The 24,804-nt window shown below is 42.6% G+C and overlaps 1 protein-coding gene across 3 annotated transcripts; it reads left to right on the top strand.

Moving 5' to 3' along the window:
• The first annotated feature begins 2,354 nt into the window (after positions 1 to 2,354).
• Positions 2,355 to 24,243, top strand: NRBF2 (nuclear receptor binding factor 2). 3 transcript variants are annotated; one of them, XM_063727165.1, is made up of 6 exons: positions 2,355 to 2,585; positions 11,319 to 11,487; positions 15,379 to 15,463; positions 19,356 to 19,575; positions 21,353 to 21,393; positions 22,722 to 24,236. In XM_063727165.1, exons 5-6 carry the CDS (start codon positions 21,370 to 21,372, stop codon positions 23,427 to 23,429), a joined length of 732 nt encoding a protein of 243 aa, XP_063583235.1. In that variant the 5' UTR covers positions 2,355 to 2,585; positions 11,319 to 11,487; positions 15,379 to 15,463; positions 19,356 to 19,575; positions 21,353 to 21,369; the 3' UTR covers positions 23,430 to 24,236.
• Positions 24,244 to 24,804: the final 561 nt, after the last annotated feature.

Below are 24,804 nucleotides of genomic sequence, written 5' to 3'. Positions count from 1 at the left end.
TGGGAGCGGCAATGGGCGCCTCCCTGGATCAGGAGCACAGTGGACACCCTGCTGGATCCGAAGGGATGGAAGTCAGCGGCGGGTCTGTGATGGCAGCAAACAGTGGTGGTGGACGGTGGGCGAAAGCTCAGCTCGAGCTGTAACAAACATGGACCAGAAGAGTGTGCAGTTGCAAGATTTAATAGAGTGAAAACAGAGATCCCATACAATGGGAGGGGACCCAAAGGGGGTTGCCACTCCCTGCTCGAATGCCTGGGTTTATATCCCAATCATTGTCCCTCCCCCTGTGCTCTCAGGTGATACATGATTTGACTATTTCTTTACCTCCTGCTTCTAGCCTAATTTGTATTTTAGTGAGCCCTCTTTACTACCTGATTAGTCAGGTGTGAGCTGAGTTACAAGCCCTGTGTTTAAAGGTGGGTGCAGTCACCTTCCCCAGCTAGGCTTAGGAATTCTTAGTTGGCCTAGGAAATCCAGCTAGTCCTGTCTCTCACTATCTTGTCCACTTGGTTGTTTACTTTTTTAATTTATTTTTTTATTTTTGGAGACAGAGTCTCTCTGTGTCACCCAGGCTGGAATGCAGTGGTGTGATTGGTCTCAGCTCACTGCAACCTCTGCCTCCTAGGTTCAAGCAATTCTCCTGCCTCAGTCTCCCCAGTAGCTGGATTACAGGTACGCGCCACCACACTTGGCTAAGTTTTAGTGCTTTTAGTAGAGATGAAGTTTCACCACGTTGGCCAGGCTGGTCTCGAACTCCTGGCCTCAAGTGATCTGCTCTCCTCGACCTCCCAAAGTGCTGGGATTACAGGGGTTGAGCCAGTGCGCCAGGCCACTTGGTTGTTTAAACATGAGATTTGATTCTTCCATTTTCTGTATGCTTTACTGCCATTCCATCACCAACTCCTCTCAACTTGATGCCCAAAAATATATCTTGAATATATCTACTTCTCTTCCAAACTTTCCGGCACATGGTAGAAACACAATAACTATGTAATGAGTGGATGCATGACCCAATCTTCCCTACTTCCATTCCATTCTGAGCTCCCATAATTAGTCAATCAACTAGCTTGTCTTGGTTCTTTTTCCTTAGGCCTTCCACAATCTATTCTTCACATTACAGGGAAATTAATCTTTTCAAAACTGTAAATTAAAGCAGATTATTCTCTAGCTTAATATCCTTTACTTATTTCCCAATGCACTTTGAGTAAAATTCAAATGTTTCATTGTGCACTACAAGGACACCTATGTTTTGGAAGTTTCCTATCTCTCTGGTATCTTCTTTTGCATCTCTCTGAAATGCTGCAGCTCCCCCCACCCTACCTCCCCGCCTTTAGAGTTGAGGCATGAGACATTTCCTTTGTCGAGAAGGGTCTTTGTTTAACTGGCATTTTAAGGTTTAATCTTAAAGATTACGCCCTTAGCCAGGTGAGGTAGCTCATGCCTGTAATCCCATCAGTTTGTGAGGTCCAGGAGGGCGGATCATTGAGCTCACTTGAGCTCAGGAGTTCAAGATCAGCATAGGCAACATGGCAAAACCCCATCTCTACAAAAAATACAAAAATTAACCTGGCCTGAGCACTTGTAGTTCCTAGCTACTTAAGAGACTGAGGTGTGAAGATCCCCTGGGGCAGGGGGCGGGCAGAGGGAGGTTGCAGTTGAGTGGAGATTCCAACAGCAAGGCACTTTCTCAAAAAAAAATCACACCCCCCATGAGAGGCTTTCCTTTACCCCCCAACTCCACCTTGGTTACTCTATCACAGCTCCCTATGTGTTCCCTTTCCAGCATAAATCACAACTATTTGTCAGTGAATTCCATGACAGAACGAACCTAGCTTTGGTTTGGCACATAATTGTTAAATGAATCCAGTATTATTTTGGCTAGACCAAAATTGTTTCCCTATCAGTTTGTGAGCAACTTGAGGGCAGAGCCCTAAATCATTCAAGTGTGCTGACCTCTAGGGGGGTTAGTCCAGTGCATGGTCTAGAATTGCTCAAATCGGCCTTTTGAAAAAATGAATCATATACAAGGATAAAGGTGTGGACGGGACCACAAGTAACGGTGTAACGATTAGCAGATTTAAGGAAAAGTCAGTCTAAAAGGAAACGTGAGAACCCAGTTGCAGAAAACAGCCATTTCAAGACTTCAACAACAAGGCTGTACCTCCTCACGTGACTTCAGAGTACGCTTTAAGAACCTAAACTAACGCTTCTCGCGAGAGAAAAGATTGACCGCTCGCAAGCGTACATCAGCTGGTGCCCCGCCTTCCCTGGGCCCCACCCACTGCCTGTCCTCACTCCCACCTTGAACCAGCCTTTTGCGCGTGTGACGTCATGGCGCCGTGCGTGGCCGCGGCGGTGGCGCAGGGGGCGGGCCCGCGGCGCGGCGCCGGAGGAGGAAGTGGCGAGGTTGTTGCTCCCTCAGCTCGTACCGCTGGCTCTTGGGGCGCAGAGAGGGACTGCAGTCTCCGCGGCTGCGTCGCGCTCCCTAGCAGTCCCCTCCATGTTCCCCGGCACTACTACTCCCCTTCCTAAGGCCGCCGCTTACCCCGGGGTCTATGGAAGTAATGGAAGGACCCCTCAACCTGGTGAGTGTCCCACAGAATATAGCGTTCGTCTTGGGTGCCGTTGCCTCAGGAGCCCGGCCCCGTCACCGGCGCGTCGGCTAACCCTTGAGGCTGGGAGGTTGGTTTGGCAGGAGTGGTCGCAGAGGCTGTGAGGAGGTGCTAGGCAGGCCCTGGCCCAACTGCGGCTCCAGGCTAGCCACTTCAGACTTTGCCCTCCTGGGGGATCCCCGGGAAGTCCTGGCGTCCCCTGTCGCGGGGCCCCGGGCGAGGGGATGCCCCCAGCTGGGGCTGCCACCTCCTCTCTGGCTGGGGGAAGGCCTCCTAGCGCCACGTAGCCACCTCCCTACAGCCTGGAGAGGCACTGAAGCCGGCCAAGGCAGAAATGGTGTGATACTGGTTTTAAGTTCTAGTAGCAGGGTCTAAGTCGCCCCGCTTTGGAGAGATGGAGGAATGAATAGCCTCCTCACCCCCCACTTCCCCCTCATTTCTCACATACATTCACATGCATAAACTGAGTCTACCGTCTTCCAAATATATTAGAGACAGCTGGGAAAAAGACAGCCGTTCCTGTATTTAGCTCAGATTCATCAATTTAGGCATCATGAAAGTGTAATAGGTGTTTGCTGTTCTCAGGAAAATGGCTGATAGCCTGTTTACTTGTGTTTTAAGGCGTTTCAGGTGTTGCAATTAAAAAAAACAACAGAACCCCACTAACAACGGGAAGCATGAGTTCTTTTCAGACTGGCCATTGCATCTTTTAGTTTCCCAGGGAGGTTACTCATTTTGGATGTAAAAGTCAGATTACTTAAGGTTGCACACAGGAAGAACTTTTGAGTCACAGGTTTGCAATTCATTTGCGATGGTGGGATTGAAAAAAAGCACTATAGGGGATTCGTTTCTCACATTAGAACTCTGAGCGCTGGAAGAGCAATAGAGTCTGGTGGTTTAAGACTCTAGGTTTTGAAGCTATGCTGCTTGGATTTGAATTCTAACCTCGTCACTTGATAGCTGTGTTACCTTGGGCAAACTACTTGGCTTCACTCGGCTTCAGGTTTTTTGGGAGGATTAAAGGAGTAAATAGGTGTAAAGCACTTAGAACTGTACTAAGTACATAGTACAGTGTAAGAGTTAGCGATTATAACCAGACCATAAGCCCTTAATTTAAAATCTATTTGTAGAATAAAGGTTTGGACTTGAGCTTTAAAAGCCTGAGATTCTCGGACCAAATCACTGGTGCCAGGTTAACTGTTGTGAGGCGCCCCTCCCAGTTTTAAGTTGAGTCTTGCCCCAGGTGGTAGGTAAGAGTTATTTACACTTAAGACGAATTGGACTACATTTGCGAGTTTTTTAAAACCAGGGAACTGGCCAGGCGCCGCGGCTCACGCCTGTAATCCCAGCACTTTGGGAGGCCGAGGCGGGCGAATCACTTACAAAAAATACAAAAATAGCCTGGCGTGGTGGCGCCCGCCTGTGGTCCCAGCTACTCGGGAGGCTGAGGTGACAGGATCGCTTGAGCCCAGGAGGTGGAGGTTGCAGTGGGCCGAGATTGTGCCACTGCACTCCAACCTGGGCGACAGAGCGAGACTCAGACTCAAATAACCAGGGAACTGTCTTGCACTTTTCTTGTTTTTAAGGCGACATATAGTTGGCAATGAAATATAGTGGATGGCTCAATACTGAAACTTCACAGGAGTATTACTAGAAATAATCAGCTGTTTACGAAGTGCTTCAGAGTTCAGGTGTCCTTGCCAAATGACCATTGGTTCAGTTCTAGTTAGCTTCACATTATTTGGCTGCAGCATAACCCCCGCCACCTGCTCCACAAATGTGTGTGTTTTAAAAGGAGACTGGAACTGGGTGACAGTTGCAGATGGAACTGCAGAATCACTACCAGTTCAGGAAAAATTAGTTAAATGGTGGCAATACTATTTAAATTCTCCTCCATAAAACAGAGTGAGTTTCGACAAAGAGTCTTTTTAAGCAGGCTAGCGTAACTCCGTATTTCAGCCGTAAAATTTATGTGGCTGCAAGTATCAGAAATTTGGCATCTTGAATTCTTTTTTTTTTTGAGATGGAGTCTTTCTCTGTCACCAGACTAGAGTGCAGTGGCGCGATCTCAGCTCACTGCAACCTCCGACTCCCTGATTTAAGCGATTCTTCTGCCTCAGCCTTCTGAATAGCTGGGATTTCAGGCACGCGCTACCACGCCCAGCTAATTTTTGTATTTTTAGTAGAGACGGGGTTTCACCACGTTGGCCAGGATGGTCTCGATCTCCTGACCTCGTGATCCGCCCGCCTTGGCCTCCCAAAGTGCTGGGATTACAGACGTGAGCCAGCGTGCCCGGCCGATACCTTGAATTCTTAAACCATTTGAGTCTTGAAAGATCTAATTTCCAGCATAGTTGTTTATTGGAAGGTAACAATAGAACAGACGTTGACAGTTACTTGAATGAGTACCAATTACAGGCCTCTGGCGCTCAGAATTGTCACTCACAGTTTTATAAGATGGGGTTTTTGAAAATTCTGGCGTTCTTTTTTTTTTTTTTGAGACAGAGTCTCGCTGTGTCACCCAGGCTAGAGTGCAGTGGTACGATCTGGGCTCACTGCAGCCTCCACCTCCCGGGTTCATGCAGTTCTCTGCCTCAGCCTCCTGAGTAGCTGGGATTACAGGCATGCACCACCCTGCCTGGCTATGAAAATTCTGACATTCTTTTATGTCAGTGAACACCTAACTTAGTATCTGGTTGACTCAAGATGAGAGATAGTTCTCAGTGCTATAATTTGAATGTCTTTGAAAATTCCACTAGTATTATACAAGCTTTTTCTTTTTCTATACTCAGAGAGTTACTAATGCAATAAGCTTTGTCTAATGACATCATAGTGTAGTCCAAATTCATTGTATAAGGACTCATCACAGTACATGGATTTGTAATCATGTGTCCTCAGAGCATCCTCGGAACTTAGTAAGATGTGTTTTCCAGTTTTACAGATAAATAAGCCTAAGCTGAGAGAATTAGGTAATTACTTAGGTCAGTGACTTAAATACATTATGAATCACGAGTTATTTTGATGTCAAGACCTCTTTCTAGCAGTGCTGCCATATTGTACTCATCATGTCCATTTCAATGTGGTTCTTATCTATATTGAACTGTAGATTCTGTGTTAGCATTTATTACCTCTGTTCCAGTATTGATTCTTTTATGTTAGGTTTGGCAGTAAGGGCCTTAGAAATTCCTCACAGTGAATTTTTAAGATCTGGAGGAGACTAGTTTGAAATATTCATTTTAATATGTACCACAGAGGTAATGGATTCTAATTCTCTGGTTATTGAAGTTTGTCAAAAGAAAAATTGTACTTCCACTGAAGAAAAAAATAGCTAGTCTTTGCACTCTGAATAAGTTTGTTTCGTTAGGGTTTTTTGGTCAATTTTTCTTTAAGAGACAGGGTCTTACTCTGTTGCCCACACTCAAGGGATCCTCCTGCCTGAGCCCTCCACAGTAGCTGGGATTACAGGTTTGCACCACCATGCCCAGCTAATTTTTTCAAAAACTTTTTGTGGAGATGAGGTCTTGTTGTGTTGCCCAAGCTGGTCTTGAACTCCTGGCCTCAAGCAATCTTCCTGTCTCAGCCTCCCAAAGTGTTGGGATTACAGGCATGTGCCACTGTGCCCAGCCTGTCAATTTTAAATATGGAAAAATTATAACATAAAATTAGTGTATATTTAGATAATTTTTTCCATACACATTTTGTCAGTGTGACTACTGGTAACAAATGTCAAAGCTCATGTGAGATAATTTCTAGTTCTTTGGTTTGTTTGCTGCTGATTTGGAAAGTGATGTCAGATCTTAATTTATATGTGACTATTGCTCATGTTTTGCTTACCTCTGCTGCAAAGGGCAGGGTCCATGTGACTGCCTGGCCACAATCGTTTTCTGTGTGTTTAGCCCTTAAGAGTGCTGAGAATGTTTGTTGAGTAACAGCTTCCCTCCAGAGTGGTCAGTTCTCACATCACATGAGGTAATTAATGAAGCCTCTTACTTTCCAGCTTCTGTAAGAAAAGTAGTCAGATTATCATGGTCCAAGGAATGGCCTTATACATACCTGGAGTCCTTATAACTATCCCATTTTAATTATATTGGCTTTAAAATCTTCAAGGTAAAAAGAGGCGATTTGAACCCCTTCTTTGTTGCCCTGAAAAATTCCAAGGAAAATTTCTTTGTCATAAGCTGAGCTAGGCATAATGAAAGCACTCTGGAAAAAGGAGGTAGAGAGTACTAAGAGATATCCAGCAATTATTGCTAAGTGGTAGGATTGGCATCGGGCACGTTATGTATATTTTTTATCTTTTCCTCTTAATAGCTAAATATGAAATATTCCCCCTATTTTAAAGATGAAGACTTTGAAATGCAGGGTAAGTGGTGATAGTAGGATATGAAGGCAAGATTGGGCTGCGCACAGTGGCTCACGCCTGTAATCCCAGCACTTTGGGAGGCTGAGGTGGGTAGGTCACCGAGATCAGCCTGGCCAACAAGGTGAAACCCTGTCTGTACTAAAAACAAAAATTAGCCAGGTGTGGTGGCGGGTGCCTGTAATCCCAGCTACTTGGGAGGCTGAGGCAGGAGAATCGCTTGAATCCAGGAGGTGGAGGTTGCAGTGAGCCAAGATCATGCCCTTGCACTCCAGCCTGGGTGACAGAGTAAAACTCCTTATCAAAAAACAAAACAAAACAGAAATTAGCCAGGGGTGGTGGCACATGCCTATAATCCCAGCTACTTGGGAAGCTGAGACAGGAGAATCGCTTGAACCCGGGAGGTGAAGATTGTGGTGAGCCAAGCTCACGCCACTGCACTGCAGCCTGAGCGACTGAGCGAGACCTTGTCTCAAAAAAAAGAAAGAAAAAAAAATTGGGGAGGCTGAGGCGGGCGGATCACGAGGTCAAGAGATCGAGACCATTCTAGCTAACATGGTGAAACTCAGTCTCTACTAAAAATACAAAAAATTAGCCGGGTGCGGTGGCGGGTGCCTGTAGTCCCAGGTACTCGGGAGGCTGAGGCAGGAGAATGGCCTGAACCCGGGAGGCGGAGCTTGCAGTGAGCCGAGATCACACCACTGCACTCCAGCCTGGGTGACAGAGCGAGACTCTGTCTCAAAAAAAAAAAAAAAAGTCTTTCCTGGAATTCTCCAACACTTGAGCACTTATCTTCAGTATAATTGCATTGTATTACTTAGACACTCAGTTCAGTGCTTATTGATTTGAGAAAACTGTTTGCTACTTGTTTGTAGGAGACGCACATTGATTGGGAAAGGGGGAGTGAGTGAGGTTTCTCTTTCAACTGAAGACCCTACCATAAGGTCAGGTGTATATTAGATTTTCCTCTGCTGCCCTTTCAGTACTGTGTTCATATGGTATTCCTTTTCTTTTTTTCTTTTTCTTTTGAGACAGAGTATCACTCTGTTGCCCAGGCTGGAGTGCAATGGCGCAATCTCAGCTCACCACAACCTCTGCCTCCCGGGTTCAAGCGATTCTCCTGCCTCAGCCTTCCACGTAGCTGGAACCACAGGCACGTGCCATCATGCCTGGCTAATTTTTGTATTTTTAGTGTAGATGGGGTTTCTCCATGTTGGCCAGGCTGGTCTCGAACTCTTGCCCTCATGATCCACCCACCTTTGCCTCCCAAACCAAAGTGCCTGGATTACAGGCGTGAGCCACCACGCCTGGCCTGGTGTTCCTTTTTTTTTCATCTTTACTTAACAGCTTTCCCCAAGAACACAGAAACAAATAAATAGAAAGTTACAGAAAGTAATACTGTTTTCTTTTGGGAAAGAGGGTAGTAATGAACATGTATTTTTGAAGCAGTTAGCATGTGGAAGTAAAAGGTACTTGTCAGTGATGGCAGTCACTTAGTAACCTAGTTATTGTAGTTAGGATTTTTGTTGGTTGTAGTTGATGAAAACCCACTTAAAATTAGCTTAAGCCAAAAGAGATAATTTATTGGACTCCAAAGAAAGGTGCAGGAAGGGCAGGGGTATAATGTAGCTTGGTTTATGAACGTATAGAGCCTGTCAGTCAGACTTAATCAGACTCTCCCTCTCTTTTTTGCCTTTTCAGGATTGTCTGCTTCACTCCTCCTTTCTGCAGACCTATATTTCCACCTGGCTAGCCTCTGAATGTCACATTAATTAGACTTTCTTCATATTCTCTGCTCCTAAGTTTGAAAATCTGGAGTAGGGATTCTTTAGGTATCCAGACGACAAGGTAATACAAGAATGTGGACCCGGTATGGTAGCTCACACCTGTAATACTAGCACTTTGAGAGGCCGAGGCAGGTGGATTGCTTGCTTGAGCCCAGGAGTTCAAGACCAGCCTGGGCAACATAGTGAAAACCGGTCTCTACCAAAAGAAAAAAAAAAATTAGCTGAGCATGGTGGCACATGTCTGTGGTTCCAGCTACTTGAGAGGCTGAGATAGGAGGATCACTTGAGCCCAGGAGGTTGAGGCTGCAGTGAGCCGTTATCATGCCACTACATTCCAGCCTCTGGGTGACAGAATGAGACCCCATCTCAAAAAAACAGCAAGGAAATCATAAGGAAGAGAAAATATATTTATAGTTCTATACTATAGTTACCAATACCATAAGTTTATGTCAGTTGTTTACAAAAGGAATCATCTGTCAGAAATGATGGGCAACCACAGCTATAGACCTCAATCTAACGTAACCCATCAAGCAATTAAAAAAAAAAAGAATGTGGGAAGTCCCACAGAATCATATGGATTGCCTAGGAAGTACACAGAGGTGGGACGTTTTATTGTGAATTTCTTAACTTACTTTGAATTACCAGAGAAACATATTTATGGACTTACTACCCTTTTCTTTTTGCGACAATATCTTCCTCTGTCCCACAGACTAGAGTGCAGTGCCGTAATCACGGCTCACTGTAGCTTCAACCTCCTAAGCTCCTGATCCTCCTACCAGTCCCTCCTGTAGCTGGGACTACAGGTGCGCACCACTACACCCAACTAATTTTTCTATTTTTTGTAGAGATGCGGTCTCACTATGTTGCCTATGCTGGTCTCAAGCAACCCTCCCACCTCGGCCTCACAGAGTGCTGGGATTATAGGCATGAACCACCGTGCCCAGCCTATTAACTTTTTTTTTTTTGAGATGGAGTCTCACTCTGTCGCCTAGGCTGGAGTGCAGTGGCACAATCTCGGCTCACCACAACCTCTGCCTCCCAGGTTCAAGCGATTCTCCTGCCTCAGCCTCCCAAGTAGCTGGGACTACAGGTGGGCGCCACCATGTCTGGCTAATTTTTGTATTTTTTGTAGAGATGAGGTTTCACTATGTTGGCCAGGCTGGTCTCAAACTCCTGACCTGGTGATCTGCCCGCCTCGGCCTCCCAAAGTGCTGGGATTACAGACCTGAGCCTCTGCTCCCAGCCTCAGCCTAGTGCTTTTAATGGCTGTGATTCTACCAAGAACAGTATTTAAAGAGAGACTAGTTTTAATATGTGTAAACTGTAAAAGTTGTTTTAAAAATGAGAAGCACCACCAAGATAGGTTTTCTGTAAAATCTTCAGTTTATAAAAAATGCAATTTAGCTGGGCGTGTTGGCTCATGCCTATAATTCCAGCACTTTGGGTGAGTGAGGGAGGAAGATTGCTTGAGCCCAGAAGTTTGAGACCAGCCTGGGCAAGATATCAAGACCCCACCTCTACAAAAAAGAAAAGTTAGAGGGATATGGTGCCGTGTGACTGTATTTCTAGCTACTCAGGAGGCTGAGGTGGCAGGATTGCTGGAGCCCAGGATGTTGAGGCTACAGTGAGCTATGATTGCACCACTCCACTCCAGCCTGGGCAACAGAGCAAAACCCTGTCTCAAAAATAATTAAGATGAAAATTTTTTTAAAATGCAATTTAGTCTAGACCCAACTATATTGTCAACTTCTTGATGGCAGGTACTTCCATCACTTCTGTTGTCTTTTGTAGTACTTAACGAGGAATATATCGAGTATGTACCAGTACCAGGCACCATTCTAAGCACTGTGATGTTTCAACTAGTTTAATTTTCACAAACTCTTTTGTTTTTGGTGCCATCAAATTTTCATAAGCAGACAATAACTCTCATTTTAGAGATGAGAAAACTGAGGCAGATAATTGGGAAAGCCGGGCCCATGTGTCTCATATGTGGTCAAACTGAGATTTGAACGTTGGCAGCCGAGCTCTATAGAGTCTGTGTTTGCTGTGTGTCTGATAAGAACGTAGTAGGAAATGTACTTAAAATACGAAATTTGATTGCTCTGGTGCCAAATAACCTAGAGGAGATAGTGTGTTTTTGTTGAGCTCAGCAATGATCTGAAACTATAATGAGATTTAACTCCTAAATTGGCAGACTGATTAGAGATTGGACTCTACATGGGGATGTTTTAAGGAGCTGGGAGAGCCATGAGGACCTGCTCTCACTGTTTGAGAACTTTTTATTTTTTTGGTGTTCAATTAAGAATTTATTCTGTCATCACAGAGTTTGAAGTTTAATTATGGAGCTACATAAATATCCATAGTATAAGAAAGTGATTGAAATCATCAGCGACACACACAGATAGAAAAAAGGTGTTAGAATGAAGTAACCTGAAATAGCATCTCACATCTCATCCCTGCTTCTTAGAGTGTATCCATAAGCCAGCAACTTTGGCTTTACCTGGGTGGAATCTCAAGCTGTACTCCAAACCTCCTGAATCAGAATCTTTTTTTTTTGAGATGGAGTTTCACTCTTGTTGCCCAGGCTGGAGTGCAATGGCACGATCTCGGCTCACTGCAACCTCTGCCTCCCTGATTCAAGCAATTCTCCTGCCTCGTCCTCTCAAAGTGCTGGGATTACAGGTGTGAGCCACCACGCCCGGCCTTTAAGAATCTGTATTTTAACCAGGTGATTTGTATTTTCATTAAAACCTAGAGCCTTATTGCTTATTGATTTAATACCACTTGCTTTAATAGTATCAAAACATGTTCATTAGAGAAATTAGGTTAATCATAACTGCTTGTGCATACTAGCTTTCTTTATCATGTACATTCTCTTCCCAAAATACCTGTATAATTTGTGGGTACTAGAAAATGCTCATGTGTTCAGAATGTATTTTTTGCTCAGTCCAAGTCTCCAGGTTAAATTCATCCATTATTTTAAGCCCCCAGTCATTTCTTTTCTTTCTTTCTTTTTTTTTTGAGGCTGTCTTTCTCTCTTGCCCAGGCTGGAGTGCAGTAGCATGATCTCAGCTCACAGCAACCTCCGCCTTCCAGGTTCAAGCAATTCTTGTGCCTCAGCCACCTGAGTAGCTGGGATTACAGGCGTGTGCCACCATGCCTGGCTAATTTTTGTACTTTTAGTTGAGATGGGGTTTCACCATATTGGCCAAGCTGGTCTTGAACTCCTGGCCTTGAGTGATCAGCCTGCCTCAGCCTCCCAGAGTGCTAGGATTACAGGCATGAGCCTTTGCGTCCAGTCTACCCAGTCATTTCTTGTGGCCTATTGTTGTTCCCAGGCATATGTTAAGACTTAGAGGAAAGTTTGATTACTATTTAAAGAATAAAGTATCTGAAATCCTCTAATTGAAAGGCACGAATCTTGTCTTTATGATTGTTGCTTCTTTCTTACAAAAATAGAAGTGGGGAAAAGGCAAACAGCAAGGCATTGCTGGAAGTGCTGTTTTCTACTTTTGTCTTCACCTGTGTTTTCTACTGAGTATGATTTGTAAACATGCCCAGAATATTTATAATCTCAGTTGCAAACGTGATTCTGTGAAGTATTTTTATGCAGCATCAAAGGGACATGTCTTTTAAAAGCATCCAAGACAAATCATTTTTCAGCTAACTGACAGAACAGATTTTTTTTTTTTTTGGGACCGAGTCTCACTGTGTTGCCCAGGCTGAAGTGTAATTGTGCGATCTCAGCTAACTGCAACCTTTGCCTCCCGGGTTGAAGCGATTCTCTTGCTTCAGCCTCCCGAGTAGCTGGGATTACAGGCACCCACCATCCCGCTGGGCTAATTTTTGTATTTTTATAGGGATGGGGTTTCACCATGTTAGCCAGACTGGTCTCAAACTCCTGACCTCAGGCGATCCACCCGCCTCGGCCTCCACAAGTGCTGGGATCACAGGCATGAGCCACCATGCCCGGCTTTTTTTTTTTTTTTTTTGAGACAAGATCTCACTCTGTTGCCCAGGCTGGAGTGCAGTGGCGCGATCACAGGTCACTGCAGCCTCCATTTCCCAGGCTCAAGTGATTGTCCTACCTCAGCCTCCTGAGTAGCTGGGACTACTACTACAGGTGCGAGTGCCACACCCGGCTAATTTTTGTATTTTTTGTAGAGATGGGTTTTCACCGTATTGCCCCGGCTTGTCTCGAACTCTTGAGCTCAAGTGATCTGCCTGCTTTGGCCTCCTAAAGTGCTGGGATTATAGGCATGAGCCACAGCACCCAGCCACTTTTTACCTTTTTTAAGTGATGTAAAAAACATGTAAAGTTTATCCTAAGTGTACAGTTTAGTAGTGTTAAGCATATTCGCATGGTTGTGTAACAAATCTCCAGAATTTTTTCATCTTGCAAAACTGAAACTATGCGGTTTGAATACCTACTCTCCGTTTCCCCCCCCCATTCAATGATGAGTTGTTCCACCATTCAACTTTCCTGTTTTTATGAATTTGACTACTTTAGATACCCAATAAGTCAATTTGTATAGTATTTGTCCTTTTATGACTGGCTTATTTTATTTAGTCTAATGTCCTCACAGTTCATCCATGTTGTAGTATGTGTCAGAATTATCTTCTTTTTTTTGAGACACAGTCTCGCTCTGTCACCCAGGCTGGAGTGCAGCGGTGCGATCTCGGCTCACTGCGAGCTCTGCCTCCCGGGTTCGTGCTAGTCTCCTGCCTCAGCCTCCTGAGTAGCTGGGACAACAGGTGCCCGCCACCACGCCCGGCTAATTTTTTTTGTATTTTTAGTAGAGACGGGGTTTCACTGTGTTAGCCAGGATGGTCTCGATCTCCTGACCTCGTGATCTGCCTGCCTCGGCCTCCCAAAGTGCTAGGATTACAGGTGTGAGCCACCGCGCCCGGCCAGAATTACTTTCCTTTTAAAGACAGTACCTTTCCTTTGTGTTTGTATACTGCATTTATCCATCTATCTGTTGATGGACATCTGGATTGCTTTCACCTTTTGGCTGTTGTGAATAATGCTGTTATGAACATGGGTGTACAATGCTTTTTGCTTTTTTGTGAAACTGTGAAGCTTTGCTAAATCGTGTGTGAGTTTGTTACTGAGGAAAACCGTTACATGAGGTAGAAAACTTTAGCTGATTATCTCTGCCTTTCTCCTTGCTAGTTAAATGTATAATCTTATGTAAGGTACACGACCCCCCATCAGTCTTTTGGGCCTCCTTATGTAAGAGAGGAAAACACATTCACAAAGTCATAGTTAAAGCAGCTGAAATAATGTATATTAAAGCTTTTTTTTTTTTTTTGAGATGGAGTTTCGCCGTTTTCACCCAGGCTGGAGAGCAATGGCATGATCTTGCCTTGTTGCAACCTCTGCCTCCCGGGTTCAAGCAGTTCTGCCTCAGCCTCCTGAGTAGCTGGGATTACAGGCGCCCGCCATCACGCCCGGCTAATTTTTTGTTGTTGTTGTTATTGTTGTTGTTTGTTTTTTTTGAGATGGGGTCTTGCTGTGTCGCCCAGACTGGAGTGCAATGGAGCGATCTCGGCTCACTGCAAGCTCCCCCTGCCAGGTTCATGCCATTGTCCTGCCTCAGCCTCCCGAGTAGCTGGGACTACAGGTGCCCGCCACCATGTCTGTCTGGCTAATTTTTTTTTTTTTTTTTCATATTTTTAGTTGAGACGGGGTTTCATCCTGTTAGCCAGGGTGGTCTCGCTCTCCTGACCTCATGATCTGCCCGCCTCGGCCTCCCAAAGTCCTGGGATTACAGGCGTGAGCCACTGCGCCCAGCTAATTTTTGTATTTCTAGTAGAGATGGGGTTTCACCATGTTGGCCAGGCTGGTCTTGAACTCCTGACCTCAGATGATCCGCCTTCCTCAGCCTCCCAAAGTGCTGGGATTACAGCCGTGAGCCACTGCGCCTGGCCTTAAAGCTCTTTTGAAATTATTAAAGTGTAAGGAGGCCAGTGACTGCTTATTTAATCAGTTTTCCTTCAATTACATTATTTGCTGTTAGAACTTCTGATTTTTTTGACTTTGTTCTTTTGATGAGATATCTTTAAAACAATCTTTGTAATATTAGATGTTGGTATGATGAATTCAACTGTGCAATGTCCAAATTTTTAAAAAACAAATAGTAACTTTAATGTTTAAAGAATGAGATGATAGAAGCTTGGATTTTACATGATGAGTGATTTCCTGATTATAGTTTTTAGACTGTACAGATTAGTGAAAGTATCTACAAAATAGCTCTCGTTTTGAAAGGAGCTTGTTAAAAATCAAGAAAATAGACATTTTGAATAACAATCTATGATTGTAACTCTTGGTTAATCTCCAAAGAGTGGAAGAATGTGAGTCTCTGAAGGAGTTAAGTGCCTGGTGTTAACCTTGAGAGGGCTTATGGTAGAAGTGAAAGAAGTTGCCAGTTCCTTTCAGATGCTGCAGTTCTAGGCTCTACCCATTACATTTCCCCAGCTACAGATAGAGCTGTAATAGTGATTTGATATGTGGCAACAAACAGTGTTATTTATCTTCTTAAAAGGTAGTTGCTTTTTAAAAGAAATCATGTTTTATTTTATGATCCAGAGGAACTTAGGGATGTTTGTCTTCTAGGCTCATCAACAGAGCAGACGAGCAGACCGTTTATTAGCTGCAGGCAAATACGAAGAGGCTATTTCTTGTCACAAAAAGGCTGCAGGTGAGTATTAAGTACTCAGTGTAAACCTGAAGAGCAGAAAGTCACAATAGTAATAATGTGTGTTGCTTTTCATATGCAAGACTGATACTGCTGACCCACCAGAATATCAGCTTTGATTATTTTTCAAGTAAGTGTGTTGGATTTCCCAGCTCCTGCTAATCCAGTCTTCTTTCTAAACCATGAAGATGGCATAAATGTGGTAAACAGTTCCTGGATACAGCTTTCTGAGCCCAAAGATCCCTAAAAACAGGAGCTGATTGTAACAAGTCTGCCATTTTATCTTAGTTATTATAAAAAAGGAGTTTGGGTTTCAAATAGTTGGCCATTTCAGGTTCTAAAAATAGTAATTCAGTTCAATTCCAACCAATTCATTTTCACTGAGTTTCTGTTTTCTAACATGCTGATAATGCAAAACTTACTATAAGACTTTTGTTACCTAAAATGTGGGAGATTTTTCCTGTGGTCTTTTTTTAGCTTCCCTTCTGAATATCTCATCTCTACATGCATGCCTATAGTAACATGCTGATGATAGCTTTCATTTCAGTATGAATTTTAGAATTGTTGGCTTCTTATCAAAGACCTAATTTTACCCTAGTCAGTCAAGCAACCTAGCATATGTTGAATTCAGAAATAGATCTTGGGGGCCTGTTTTGCTTAGACCAGTTTCTGTTGGCTGAGTAACCAAAAAACTTTGGGTCCTCGTTAGTGTAGTGGTAAGTATAAAAATAAAAATAAAAAAATTTAAAAATCTTTGGGGAAAGGATGTTTTACTCATGCCGCATCCAAAATGAGTGCAAGTCACCTTTCTTAGGGCAAACCCTGAAGTCTTCTGCTGGCAGGCATGTTCCTTTCCCTCTAGGCCAGTATGATGATCAGAGCCATATTCTTTCCTGACAGAGGCTGCCCCTCCCTTGTTATTTTACTTGTGAAATACAGACTACAAGGTAGGCAGTAGATTGGATAAGTCTTCTTACTACAGTGGTTTTTGCCTTGAAGTTGGTAATTTTCAGAGAAAATTAAAAATTTTTTTTTTTTTTTGGAGACAGAGTCTTGCTCTGTCGCCCAGGCTGGAGTGCAGTGGCACCGTCTCGGCTCACTGCAACTTCCCGCCTCCTGGTTTCAAGTGGTTCTCCTGCCTTAGCCTCCTGAGTAGCTGGGACTACAGGTGTGTGCCACCACACTCGGCTTGTATTTTTGTAGAGACGGGGTTTCTCCATGTTGGCCAGGCTGGTCTCAAACTCCTGACCCCGTGATTGACCCGCCTTGGCCTCCCAAAGTGCTGGGATTATAGGCGTTAGCCACTGCTCTCAGCCATTTTTTTTTTTTTTTTTTTAAGTTCTGGGGTACATGTGCAGAATGTGCATGTTTGTTACATAGGTATACACGTGCCATGGTGGTTTCCTGCACCCATCAACCTGTTGTCTACATTAGGTATTTCTCCTAATGCTATCCCTCCCCTAGCCTCCCACCCCCCCTTTTTTAAAAAAAGAAATAGTTTTGCCACTGAAGTGTACTGGAGGTATCTGCTAGAGGGCCGAGCATACAGTAGATATCCTATAAATCTTTGGGTGTTTTTATGGTGAGAGGGCTTTGTACAGTATTAAACATGTCAACTAGTGCTCTTTAAATCTTTCCTAAACCATATTTTGTTATGAATCAGACTGTTAAATCTATAGTCACTACAAAGACGATGTACCATGTTTAACTATTTAAGAAAACCGTGTTTTATATGGATGCCCCAGTGAAACAATACCTTATGTAACCCAAAATGGTCATGGTTACATATATATAACATATGTTAAGTGGAGTGAATCAGCATATGTTAGGCACTGAGCTATGGGATGTTATGAATATATAAAGAGAAGGAAGTTTTAGTTGTAACCTAATCCTTGTCTTTGAAGACTTAAAACTGATGTTGGGCTTCAGTTAACCACTCCCCACTCCAGAAAAATAAGGCAAACTGTTAGATCACATTAGCTTAAATTATAGAGATAGAACTTAATGTGATAGTAAATCCCACTGAGTTGATTGGGGTTCCAACTTGTGTTTTAGAATGGAGTTGAAAATTGATGTGGTTGAAATGAGCCCACTTTCTGAAATTGACTTGCATCTCTAGGGCTTATAACTGGTCTTGGAAGGTATGGATTAGGTGTATTCTGAAAGGAAGCAACTTATTATTTGGAAATCATTTTAGAGATGTGACAAGGAAAGATCAACATCTGAGAAAGACTAATAGGAAGGAAAGGCTGAAATGAGAGAATTTAAGGGCAAACAGAGGGGACCTGGGTGTCCAGCTGTCAAAGATCAGAGGAGATTCTGAGACTAAAAAACTTACCCTGAGATTACCTAGCTAAGGACTTTATAGCCTCTTTGTAGTGTTTGTATTGTAAATGTGCTGAATTAAGTTGCTTGATGTCTCTTTCCTTTTGAGGAAAGGTAGGATCTACTCTTGAGGTGGACAATGGCCAAATTAAATGAAACTGAGCATGTGAGCATTCATTTGCCAGATAAGCACATCCCTAAGTGAATTTCTCTTCTTTCATACACAACAAAAGAACAAAACCTGAAGTAAGTTAATAGCCATTGACAGTGCTTAGAACTCAATGAGCATTTCAGAAGATGAGCAGGCCCCAGAGTACACAGTATTTGGATGGATTTGATGAATATTTTGTTTGAAAACAAATCTTAACCTAAGCCTTTTGAAACTGGTAACATGAAAATGATTCTATCCTTATCATTCAGAGGCAGTATATTGCTGCACCTTGTATGCTTTGGGACCAGTTTAACAGATTCCTGATGGAAGAGCAATAGATGTTATTATTTTTTGTTTTTTGGTTTTTGTTTGAGACAGAGTCTTGCTCTGTCGCTCAGGGTGGAGTGCATGATCTCAGCTCACTGCAACCTCCGCCTCCCAGGCTCAAGTGATTCTTCTGCCTCAGCCTCCCAAGTAGCTGGGACTACAGGCATGCGCCATCACACTTGGCTAATTTTTGTATTTTTTGGTAGAGACAGGGTTTCACCATGTTGGCCAGGCTGGTCTCGAACTAACTCCTAATCCCAAGTGATCCGCCCACCTCGGCCTCCCAAAGTGCTGGGATTACAGGCGTGAGCCACTGTGCCCGGCCCGATGTTATTATTTTAAGATATTCTTCAGATTTCCTTAGTTCCTTTATTGTATCATTTGCTTAATATCTACTTTAAATTTTAGCCTTGTGTCATAATTAAAGGAAGTAGTTTAACCAGGATTGTTAGCAGTTTTTGAGATACTCTTTTTCTAAATTTCTGTGTTGCTATACTTTTGTTTCTATTGTGAGTCTGTGGAAGAAATCCATGAACATGGACTCAGATTTAAAATAATTTTTTTTTCTTTAAAAATAACTTTAAAATGCCCCACTTATAAGGTTTAAATGTGGGGAATACTTTAAATGACAGTATGATTCTTGTTGAATTCTTTGTGCTTTGGGATATCCTTCTGTAACCTCCTTTGTCATATACAATTTCAAGGTTCTACAAAGGGAGGCATTTCAGTTGGCTAAAGCTTGGTTTTGTGAAAACTATTCCGTTTGTTAAGAAAGTGGATTTAAAGCAAACTATAGTTCAAACAGGGAGACAAATATATGCAGGCAAGATGGAAGAGATGTCTAAGAAAATGTGTCTACAGTGTATCAGAGCAGTAGCAGAGCAGATAGAATGTCTCCACAGATTTTTTTTTTTTTGAAATGGATTCTCGCTCTATTACCCAGGCTGGAGTGCAGTGGCGTGATCTCGGCTCAGTGCAACCTCCACCTCATGAGTTCAAGCGATTCTCCTGCCTCAGCTTTCCTAGTAGCTGGGATTACAGGCGCCTGCCACCACGCCCAGCTAATTTTTGTATTTTTTTTTTTTTTGGTAGAGATGGGGTTTCACCATGCTGGCCAGTCTGGTCTCGAACTCCCGACCTCAGGTGATCCACCAGCCTCGGCCTCCCAAAGTGCTAGGATTACAGGTGTGAGCCACCACACCTGGCCGTCTCCACAGATTTAAGCATGAACAAAAGGAAAAGAAATAGTATGCAGCTGTACAGACTTACTACAGGAAAAAAAGACAAGGGTTGTGGGAAGGATGTAATTATGGTAAGCATAGCTGGAGCAAAGACTGTATAACCAACTGTTTTTTCTTTTCTTTTTTTTTTTAAATTCTTTTTAAATTGATACAGGGTCTCGCTATGTTGCCCAGTCTAGTCTTGAACTCCTGGGCTCAGGCAGTCCTCCTGTTTGGCCTCCCAAAGTGCTAGCTGCTGCGCCTGGCCCCAACTCTCCTTTTTCTTGGAGAGGGAGCATCTAATTCAGCAGTCCCCACCTTTTTGCTGCCAGGGACCGGTTTTGTGGAAGTCAATTTTCCATAGACCTGGGGTCGGGAAAATGGTTTTAGGATGATTCAAGCACATTACATTTATTGTGCACTTTATATTTTACAATGTAATAATAGAAATAAATAATTGTACAACTCAACATAATGTAGAATCAGTGGGAGCCCTGAGCTTGTTTTCCTGCAGCTAGACAGTCTCATCTAGGGGTGATGGGAGACAGCAACAGATCATCAGGCATTAGATTATCATAAGGAGAGCGCAACCTAGATCCCTTGCTTGTGCAGTTCGCAGTAGGGTTTGTGCTATGAGAAGCTAATGCTGCTGCTGATCTGATGGGAGGTGGAACTCAGGCGGTAATGCAAGCAATGGGGAGTGGCTGTAAATACAGATGAAACTTCACTGGCTTGCCTGCTGCTCACTTCCTGCTGTCTGTGTGGCCCAGTTCCTAACAAGACATAGACCAGTACCAGCCTGGGGGTTTGGGACCCCTGATATAATTGTATCTTAAGGACTGCGGTAGAACCTAGCAGGCAAGAACTCTTAAGTTATGACATCAAATCATTAAATTATTTGGATTAAGACTGGACAGAAAGCAATGCCTCGTAGTATCTGCAAAAAGGCAAAAGAGGAACTTAATGTAGGTATGAGAGATGCGAAAAATGTTTATAACAAGCAAGATAAAAATGGAGATTCATTATGGACAATTCATTGATAACACAGAACTTATTTATACCTAACCTTGTTCCTGAAAGGTTATAAAATGTCTTACAGATGAATGTACAATAAAATATCGAATGTAATTAAAGATACATAGATAAGGACATCCATAGAGAAAATGAGAAAGGACTAGTAGTATAGTTCACAAAATGTACCATTAGTTCTTGCATATTTTTTTAAGAACTTAAGTTTTCTGGCAGTCATTCTAAAGAGGAAAGATAATAATTTTTACATTGGCTATTAAAATTCAAACAAATAGTCACTGAGGATCTAAGATCAGAGAGAAGTTTATTGAAGGTCTTCATAAATGACATTTTACTGTCCTCAGTAACTTCCTCACAGTAAATATGTCAACAGGTTCTTAGGGCTTTTAACCGTAAGGCTGATGGCTTAGCTCAGAGACAATTCATTAAAAGTGATTCTATAGGAGTCCAAAATGATAGATTCCAGGTATTCAGATGGATAAAAAGTCATTGATAATCTCATGATATTTTTGTGAGTATGATGAGTAATAGGGTTTGGATAGGTTCTTGTTTGATTTTAATCTTTCCTAAACTTATTTTTCTGATTAGGCTATCTTCAGTTTCTGAATTATAAAATCTGCAGGAGTTTAAATAACAAAACCTTCAAGATAGGGTAGGGAATATTTTCATTTTATTGCCACTGACATCCTTTTGGGGGAAGTTAAGAATTCTTTTAAAAAATCCCCAATTGTATCAGAATTATCAGACCAGTTCTCTTTGTCATATGAGGATTATTAAAACTCTACCTGTTAATTACAAAATGAAGACACATATTAACATGCCTATTTTTTCTTTTAACAGCGTATCTTTCTGAAGCCATGAAGCTGACACAGTCAGAGCAGGTGAGACATGTTCCCAATATTTGCAACAAGGGTTAGAAGGGTTTTCATGTAGAGGCTTGAATTGTGTGTAAAGCAAAGCATTGTGTCCCTCTCAAAATGCTATAGTCAAAAATATATAAAATGGGCAAGGGAAGAGCACTTCACAACAGAAATTAAAACTAAATGAACTGCAGTTGATGCCCCAGACATGGAATGCAGAAACTTCTTTTTTTCTAGTGGTTACTCACAGATCTCAGATTGCCAGCCAGATGTACCTTTTAGAGAGCCCTCTTTGGACCATTCCTGATCATTAGCTCTTATTTGATCATTAGCTCACAGTCAGTAAACAGGCCTGGCCAAGAGGAAACCAGTTGGACCACCCTTTGCTTGTCAAAGATAATTTAAATCTGACCAGTCTCCCACTTGTCTTTGCTTGAATTCTTAAGCAGTTCAGGTACTTTTAAATTTGTTTCACCAATTGCTTGAAATTGTCTTCTGTGTTTGGGGAGGCCCTGCCAAGTGTTTCAAGATACATTTATTTATAAGACTGGGCATGGTGGCCCGTGCCTGTAATCCCAGCACTTTGGGAGGCCAAGGCAGGGGGATCACTTGAGCCCAGGAGTTCGAAACCAGCCTTGGGCAACATAGCGAGACCCCATCTCTACAAAAATTTAAAAAATTAGCTGGGCATGGTGGCACATGCCTGCAGTTCTAACTACTTGGGAGGCTGAGGTGGGAGGATCACTGAACACCTGAGTTCAAGGCTGCAGTGAGCTATGACTGCGCCATTGCACTTCAGCCTCAGCAACAGGGACCCTATCTCTAAAATAAATATATATAAAATATCTTTTTAAAAACTTTTTGTTATAAAAGTGTCAGTTAAAGAGATCATTTCTGTGAGGTATATCAGTGGCAGGCAAAGCCACTAGTTTCTCAAACTGAACCAAGGGAACTTTAAAGTTGTGTTCTATCCCTTTCACTGCCTTTGAAAGTATAGAATCTGCTCATGATACAGGCATGCATTGAGCTATCCAAACACACTGTTGATAGGAAGACTTTCATTTTAGCTGTCGGTAGAATTAATATGTCTACAGAGGAAAGATTTCTAATTTTAAGTTGAGTACAAATGACGTTACACATGGAGTCAGGCACATTGAGGAAAACATCCAATTTAGTGTATTGATTGGGAATAGGACTTCTAACTTTCTGAATGGTATTTTTGCAAACATAGTAAATTGTAAGTGTTGGGTTATTCAGAAAGGAGGATTTTGAATAGTGTATGTTGGACATTACTAAGACACTTAAAATATTAAAATTCTTCTAATTTTATCTTTCCTTCTATGTAATAGGCTCATCTTTCACTGGAATTGCAAAGGGATAGCCATATGAAACAGCTCCTCCTCATCCAAGAGAGATGGAAAAGGGCCCAGCGTGAAGAAAGATTGAAAGCCCAGCAGAACACAGACAAGGATGTAGCTGCCCATCTTCAGACATCTCACAAACCCTCTGCAGAGGATGCAGAGGGCCAGAGTCCCCTTTCTCAGAAGTACAGCCCTTCCACAGAGAAATGCCTGCCTGAGATTCAGGGGATCTTTGACAGGGATCCAGACACACTACTTTATTTACTTCAGCAAAAGAGTGAGCCAGCAGAGCCGTGTATTGGAAGCAAAGCCCCAAAAGATGATAAAACAATTATAGAGGAGCAGGCAACCAAAATTGCAGATTTGAAGAGGCATGTGGAATTCCTTGTGGCTGAGAATGAAAGATTAAGGAAAGAAAATAAACAACTAAAGGCTGAAAAGGCCAGACTTCTAAAAGGTCCAATAGAAAAGGAGCTGGATGTAGATGCTGATTTTGTAGAAACATCAGAGTTATGGAGCTTGCCACCACATTCAGAAACTGCTACAGCCTCCTCAACCTGGCAGAAGTTCGCAGCAAATACCGGGAAAGCCAAGGACATTCCAATCCCCAATCTTCCTCCCTTGGATTTTCCATCTCCAGAACTTCCTCTTATGGAGCTCTCTGAGGATATTCTGAAAGGATTTATGAATAATTAAAATGGAAGGCCACAGAAAAGGGGGAAAGAGGAAATAATACAGTAATCGTTAATCCAGCAAAAAAAAAAATGAAAAGGGAAAACCACATAGAAGGGTAATCCCGGAAATGCTTCATCTGGTGGACTGTGGGAGCAGAGGCATTGCCAGGACTTGGGAAACAGTCACTGTGAAATGCGCTGCGTATCTCATTCACTCACTTGAGCTAATGATTCCGACTCGGCAGACGCTAAACTCATGGAGGTTCGGTTTCTCCTGATACAAACCAAATGGCTACCTGGAATAATTTCTTTCAAGCAACAGTTATTTTTCTTATCTTCAGGGTTAAAATGTATAAAAGTTATGTGTAATTAATCTATAATGCCATAAAGATAATGCAAAACCTAAATAATATGGTGGCCGGAGGGGCTGCCTTATATTTGAAACATGCTTTCTATCATGCATTGACTGTATGCGTTTTGTTAATGCACATTTTGTTTGTTTAAGGTGTGTTAAGATACACACCCTTCTAGATGAAACTATATGTGCCACACTTTGCACTACTCATAATGATAACCTCAAGACTATCAGAAGAAATATTTAAATTTCCATTTTATGAAGAAAGGAACCAAATTATTATGCTTTTTTAAAAAAATTACCAGTTTACATAATTAATCAGGGTGCATTTTAAGTTCTAACTTTGTTTATTGTATAATGCATCATTTGAAAATACCAAGGAGGAAATACCCTTGTTTTTAATGATGCAAGAGTGGAAGTAATGCTAGTTGGCAGTATTTGATTGTAAGAAATCAATAAAGTAATTGTGTTTTATACCTTTGTTGAACGTGGTTGATAGTTAAAAAGCAAGGCACTGAGTGGCTTCTCTCTGCGTTGTAAACTTTGAACAGATGCGGTTAGATGATTACTTTTGTGTGTCAAGGATTTTTTTTTTTCTTTCAGTGTTATTGTCCATTTCCCTTACAACTAGGGTGACAGAGAGGACAGAAGTTCCTGAGGTTTAAATGTGTTGTTTCCAACCTTTTTCCTGACCACCACATGGAAAATGCTCAGGGCTGCCCTAGGCTGGAGGCAGCTGTCCCTTGGGCACCTGCCACTCTGTCAGAGCATAGTGTGGGGAAGTGCTGCTTTGGATTCTCTCTACCAAGCTGGATGATGTTCCATGAGAAGGAAGGGGAAGAGGAGAATATAATCAAAACATTTGGGTGCAAGCTACTGGGCGAGTTTAAAGCTTGGATTTGCTGTGTGGAATTACAGAAGTGAGAAAAATATATTGCCTTCTCTGAGGACAATTGGGTTGAGGAAGTTGGGTTAGGCTCACAAATCCAGTGATGAAACTAGTAGAAATAGGGCCAGGCATGGTGGCTTATACCCGTAATTC

Source organism: Pongo abelii, chromosome 8, assembly GCF_028885655.2.
Source record: "Pongo abelii isolate AG06213 chromosome 8, NHGRI_mPonAbe1-v2.0_pri, whole genome shotgun sequence".
NCBI lineage: Eukaryota > Metazoa > Chordata > Mammalia > Primates > Hominidae > Pongo > Pongo abelii.
The sequence above is the reverse complement of the archived record's forward strand: the minus strand, read 5'-3'. Positions and strand labels throughout refer to the sequence as shown.

Excerpts from the sequence above, each read along its gene's own strand:
- NRBF2 (XM_063727164.1), top strand. The coding sequence starts at position 21,370 with ATGAAGCTGACACAGTCAGAGCAG. Across the intron at positions 21,394-22,721 it reads AGCTGACACAGTCAGAGCAG|GCTCATCTTTCACTGGAATT; the intron begins GTGAGACATGTT and ends TCTATGTAATAG.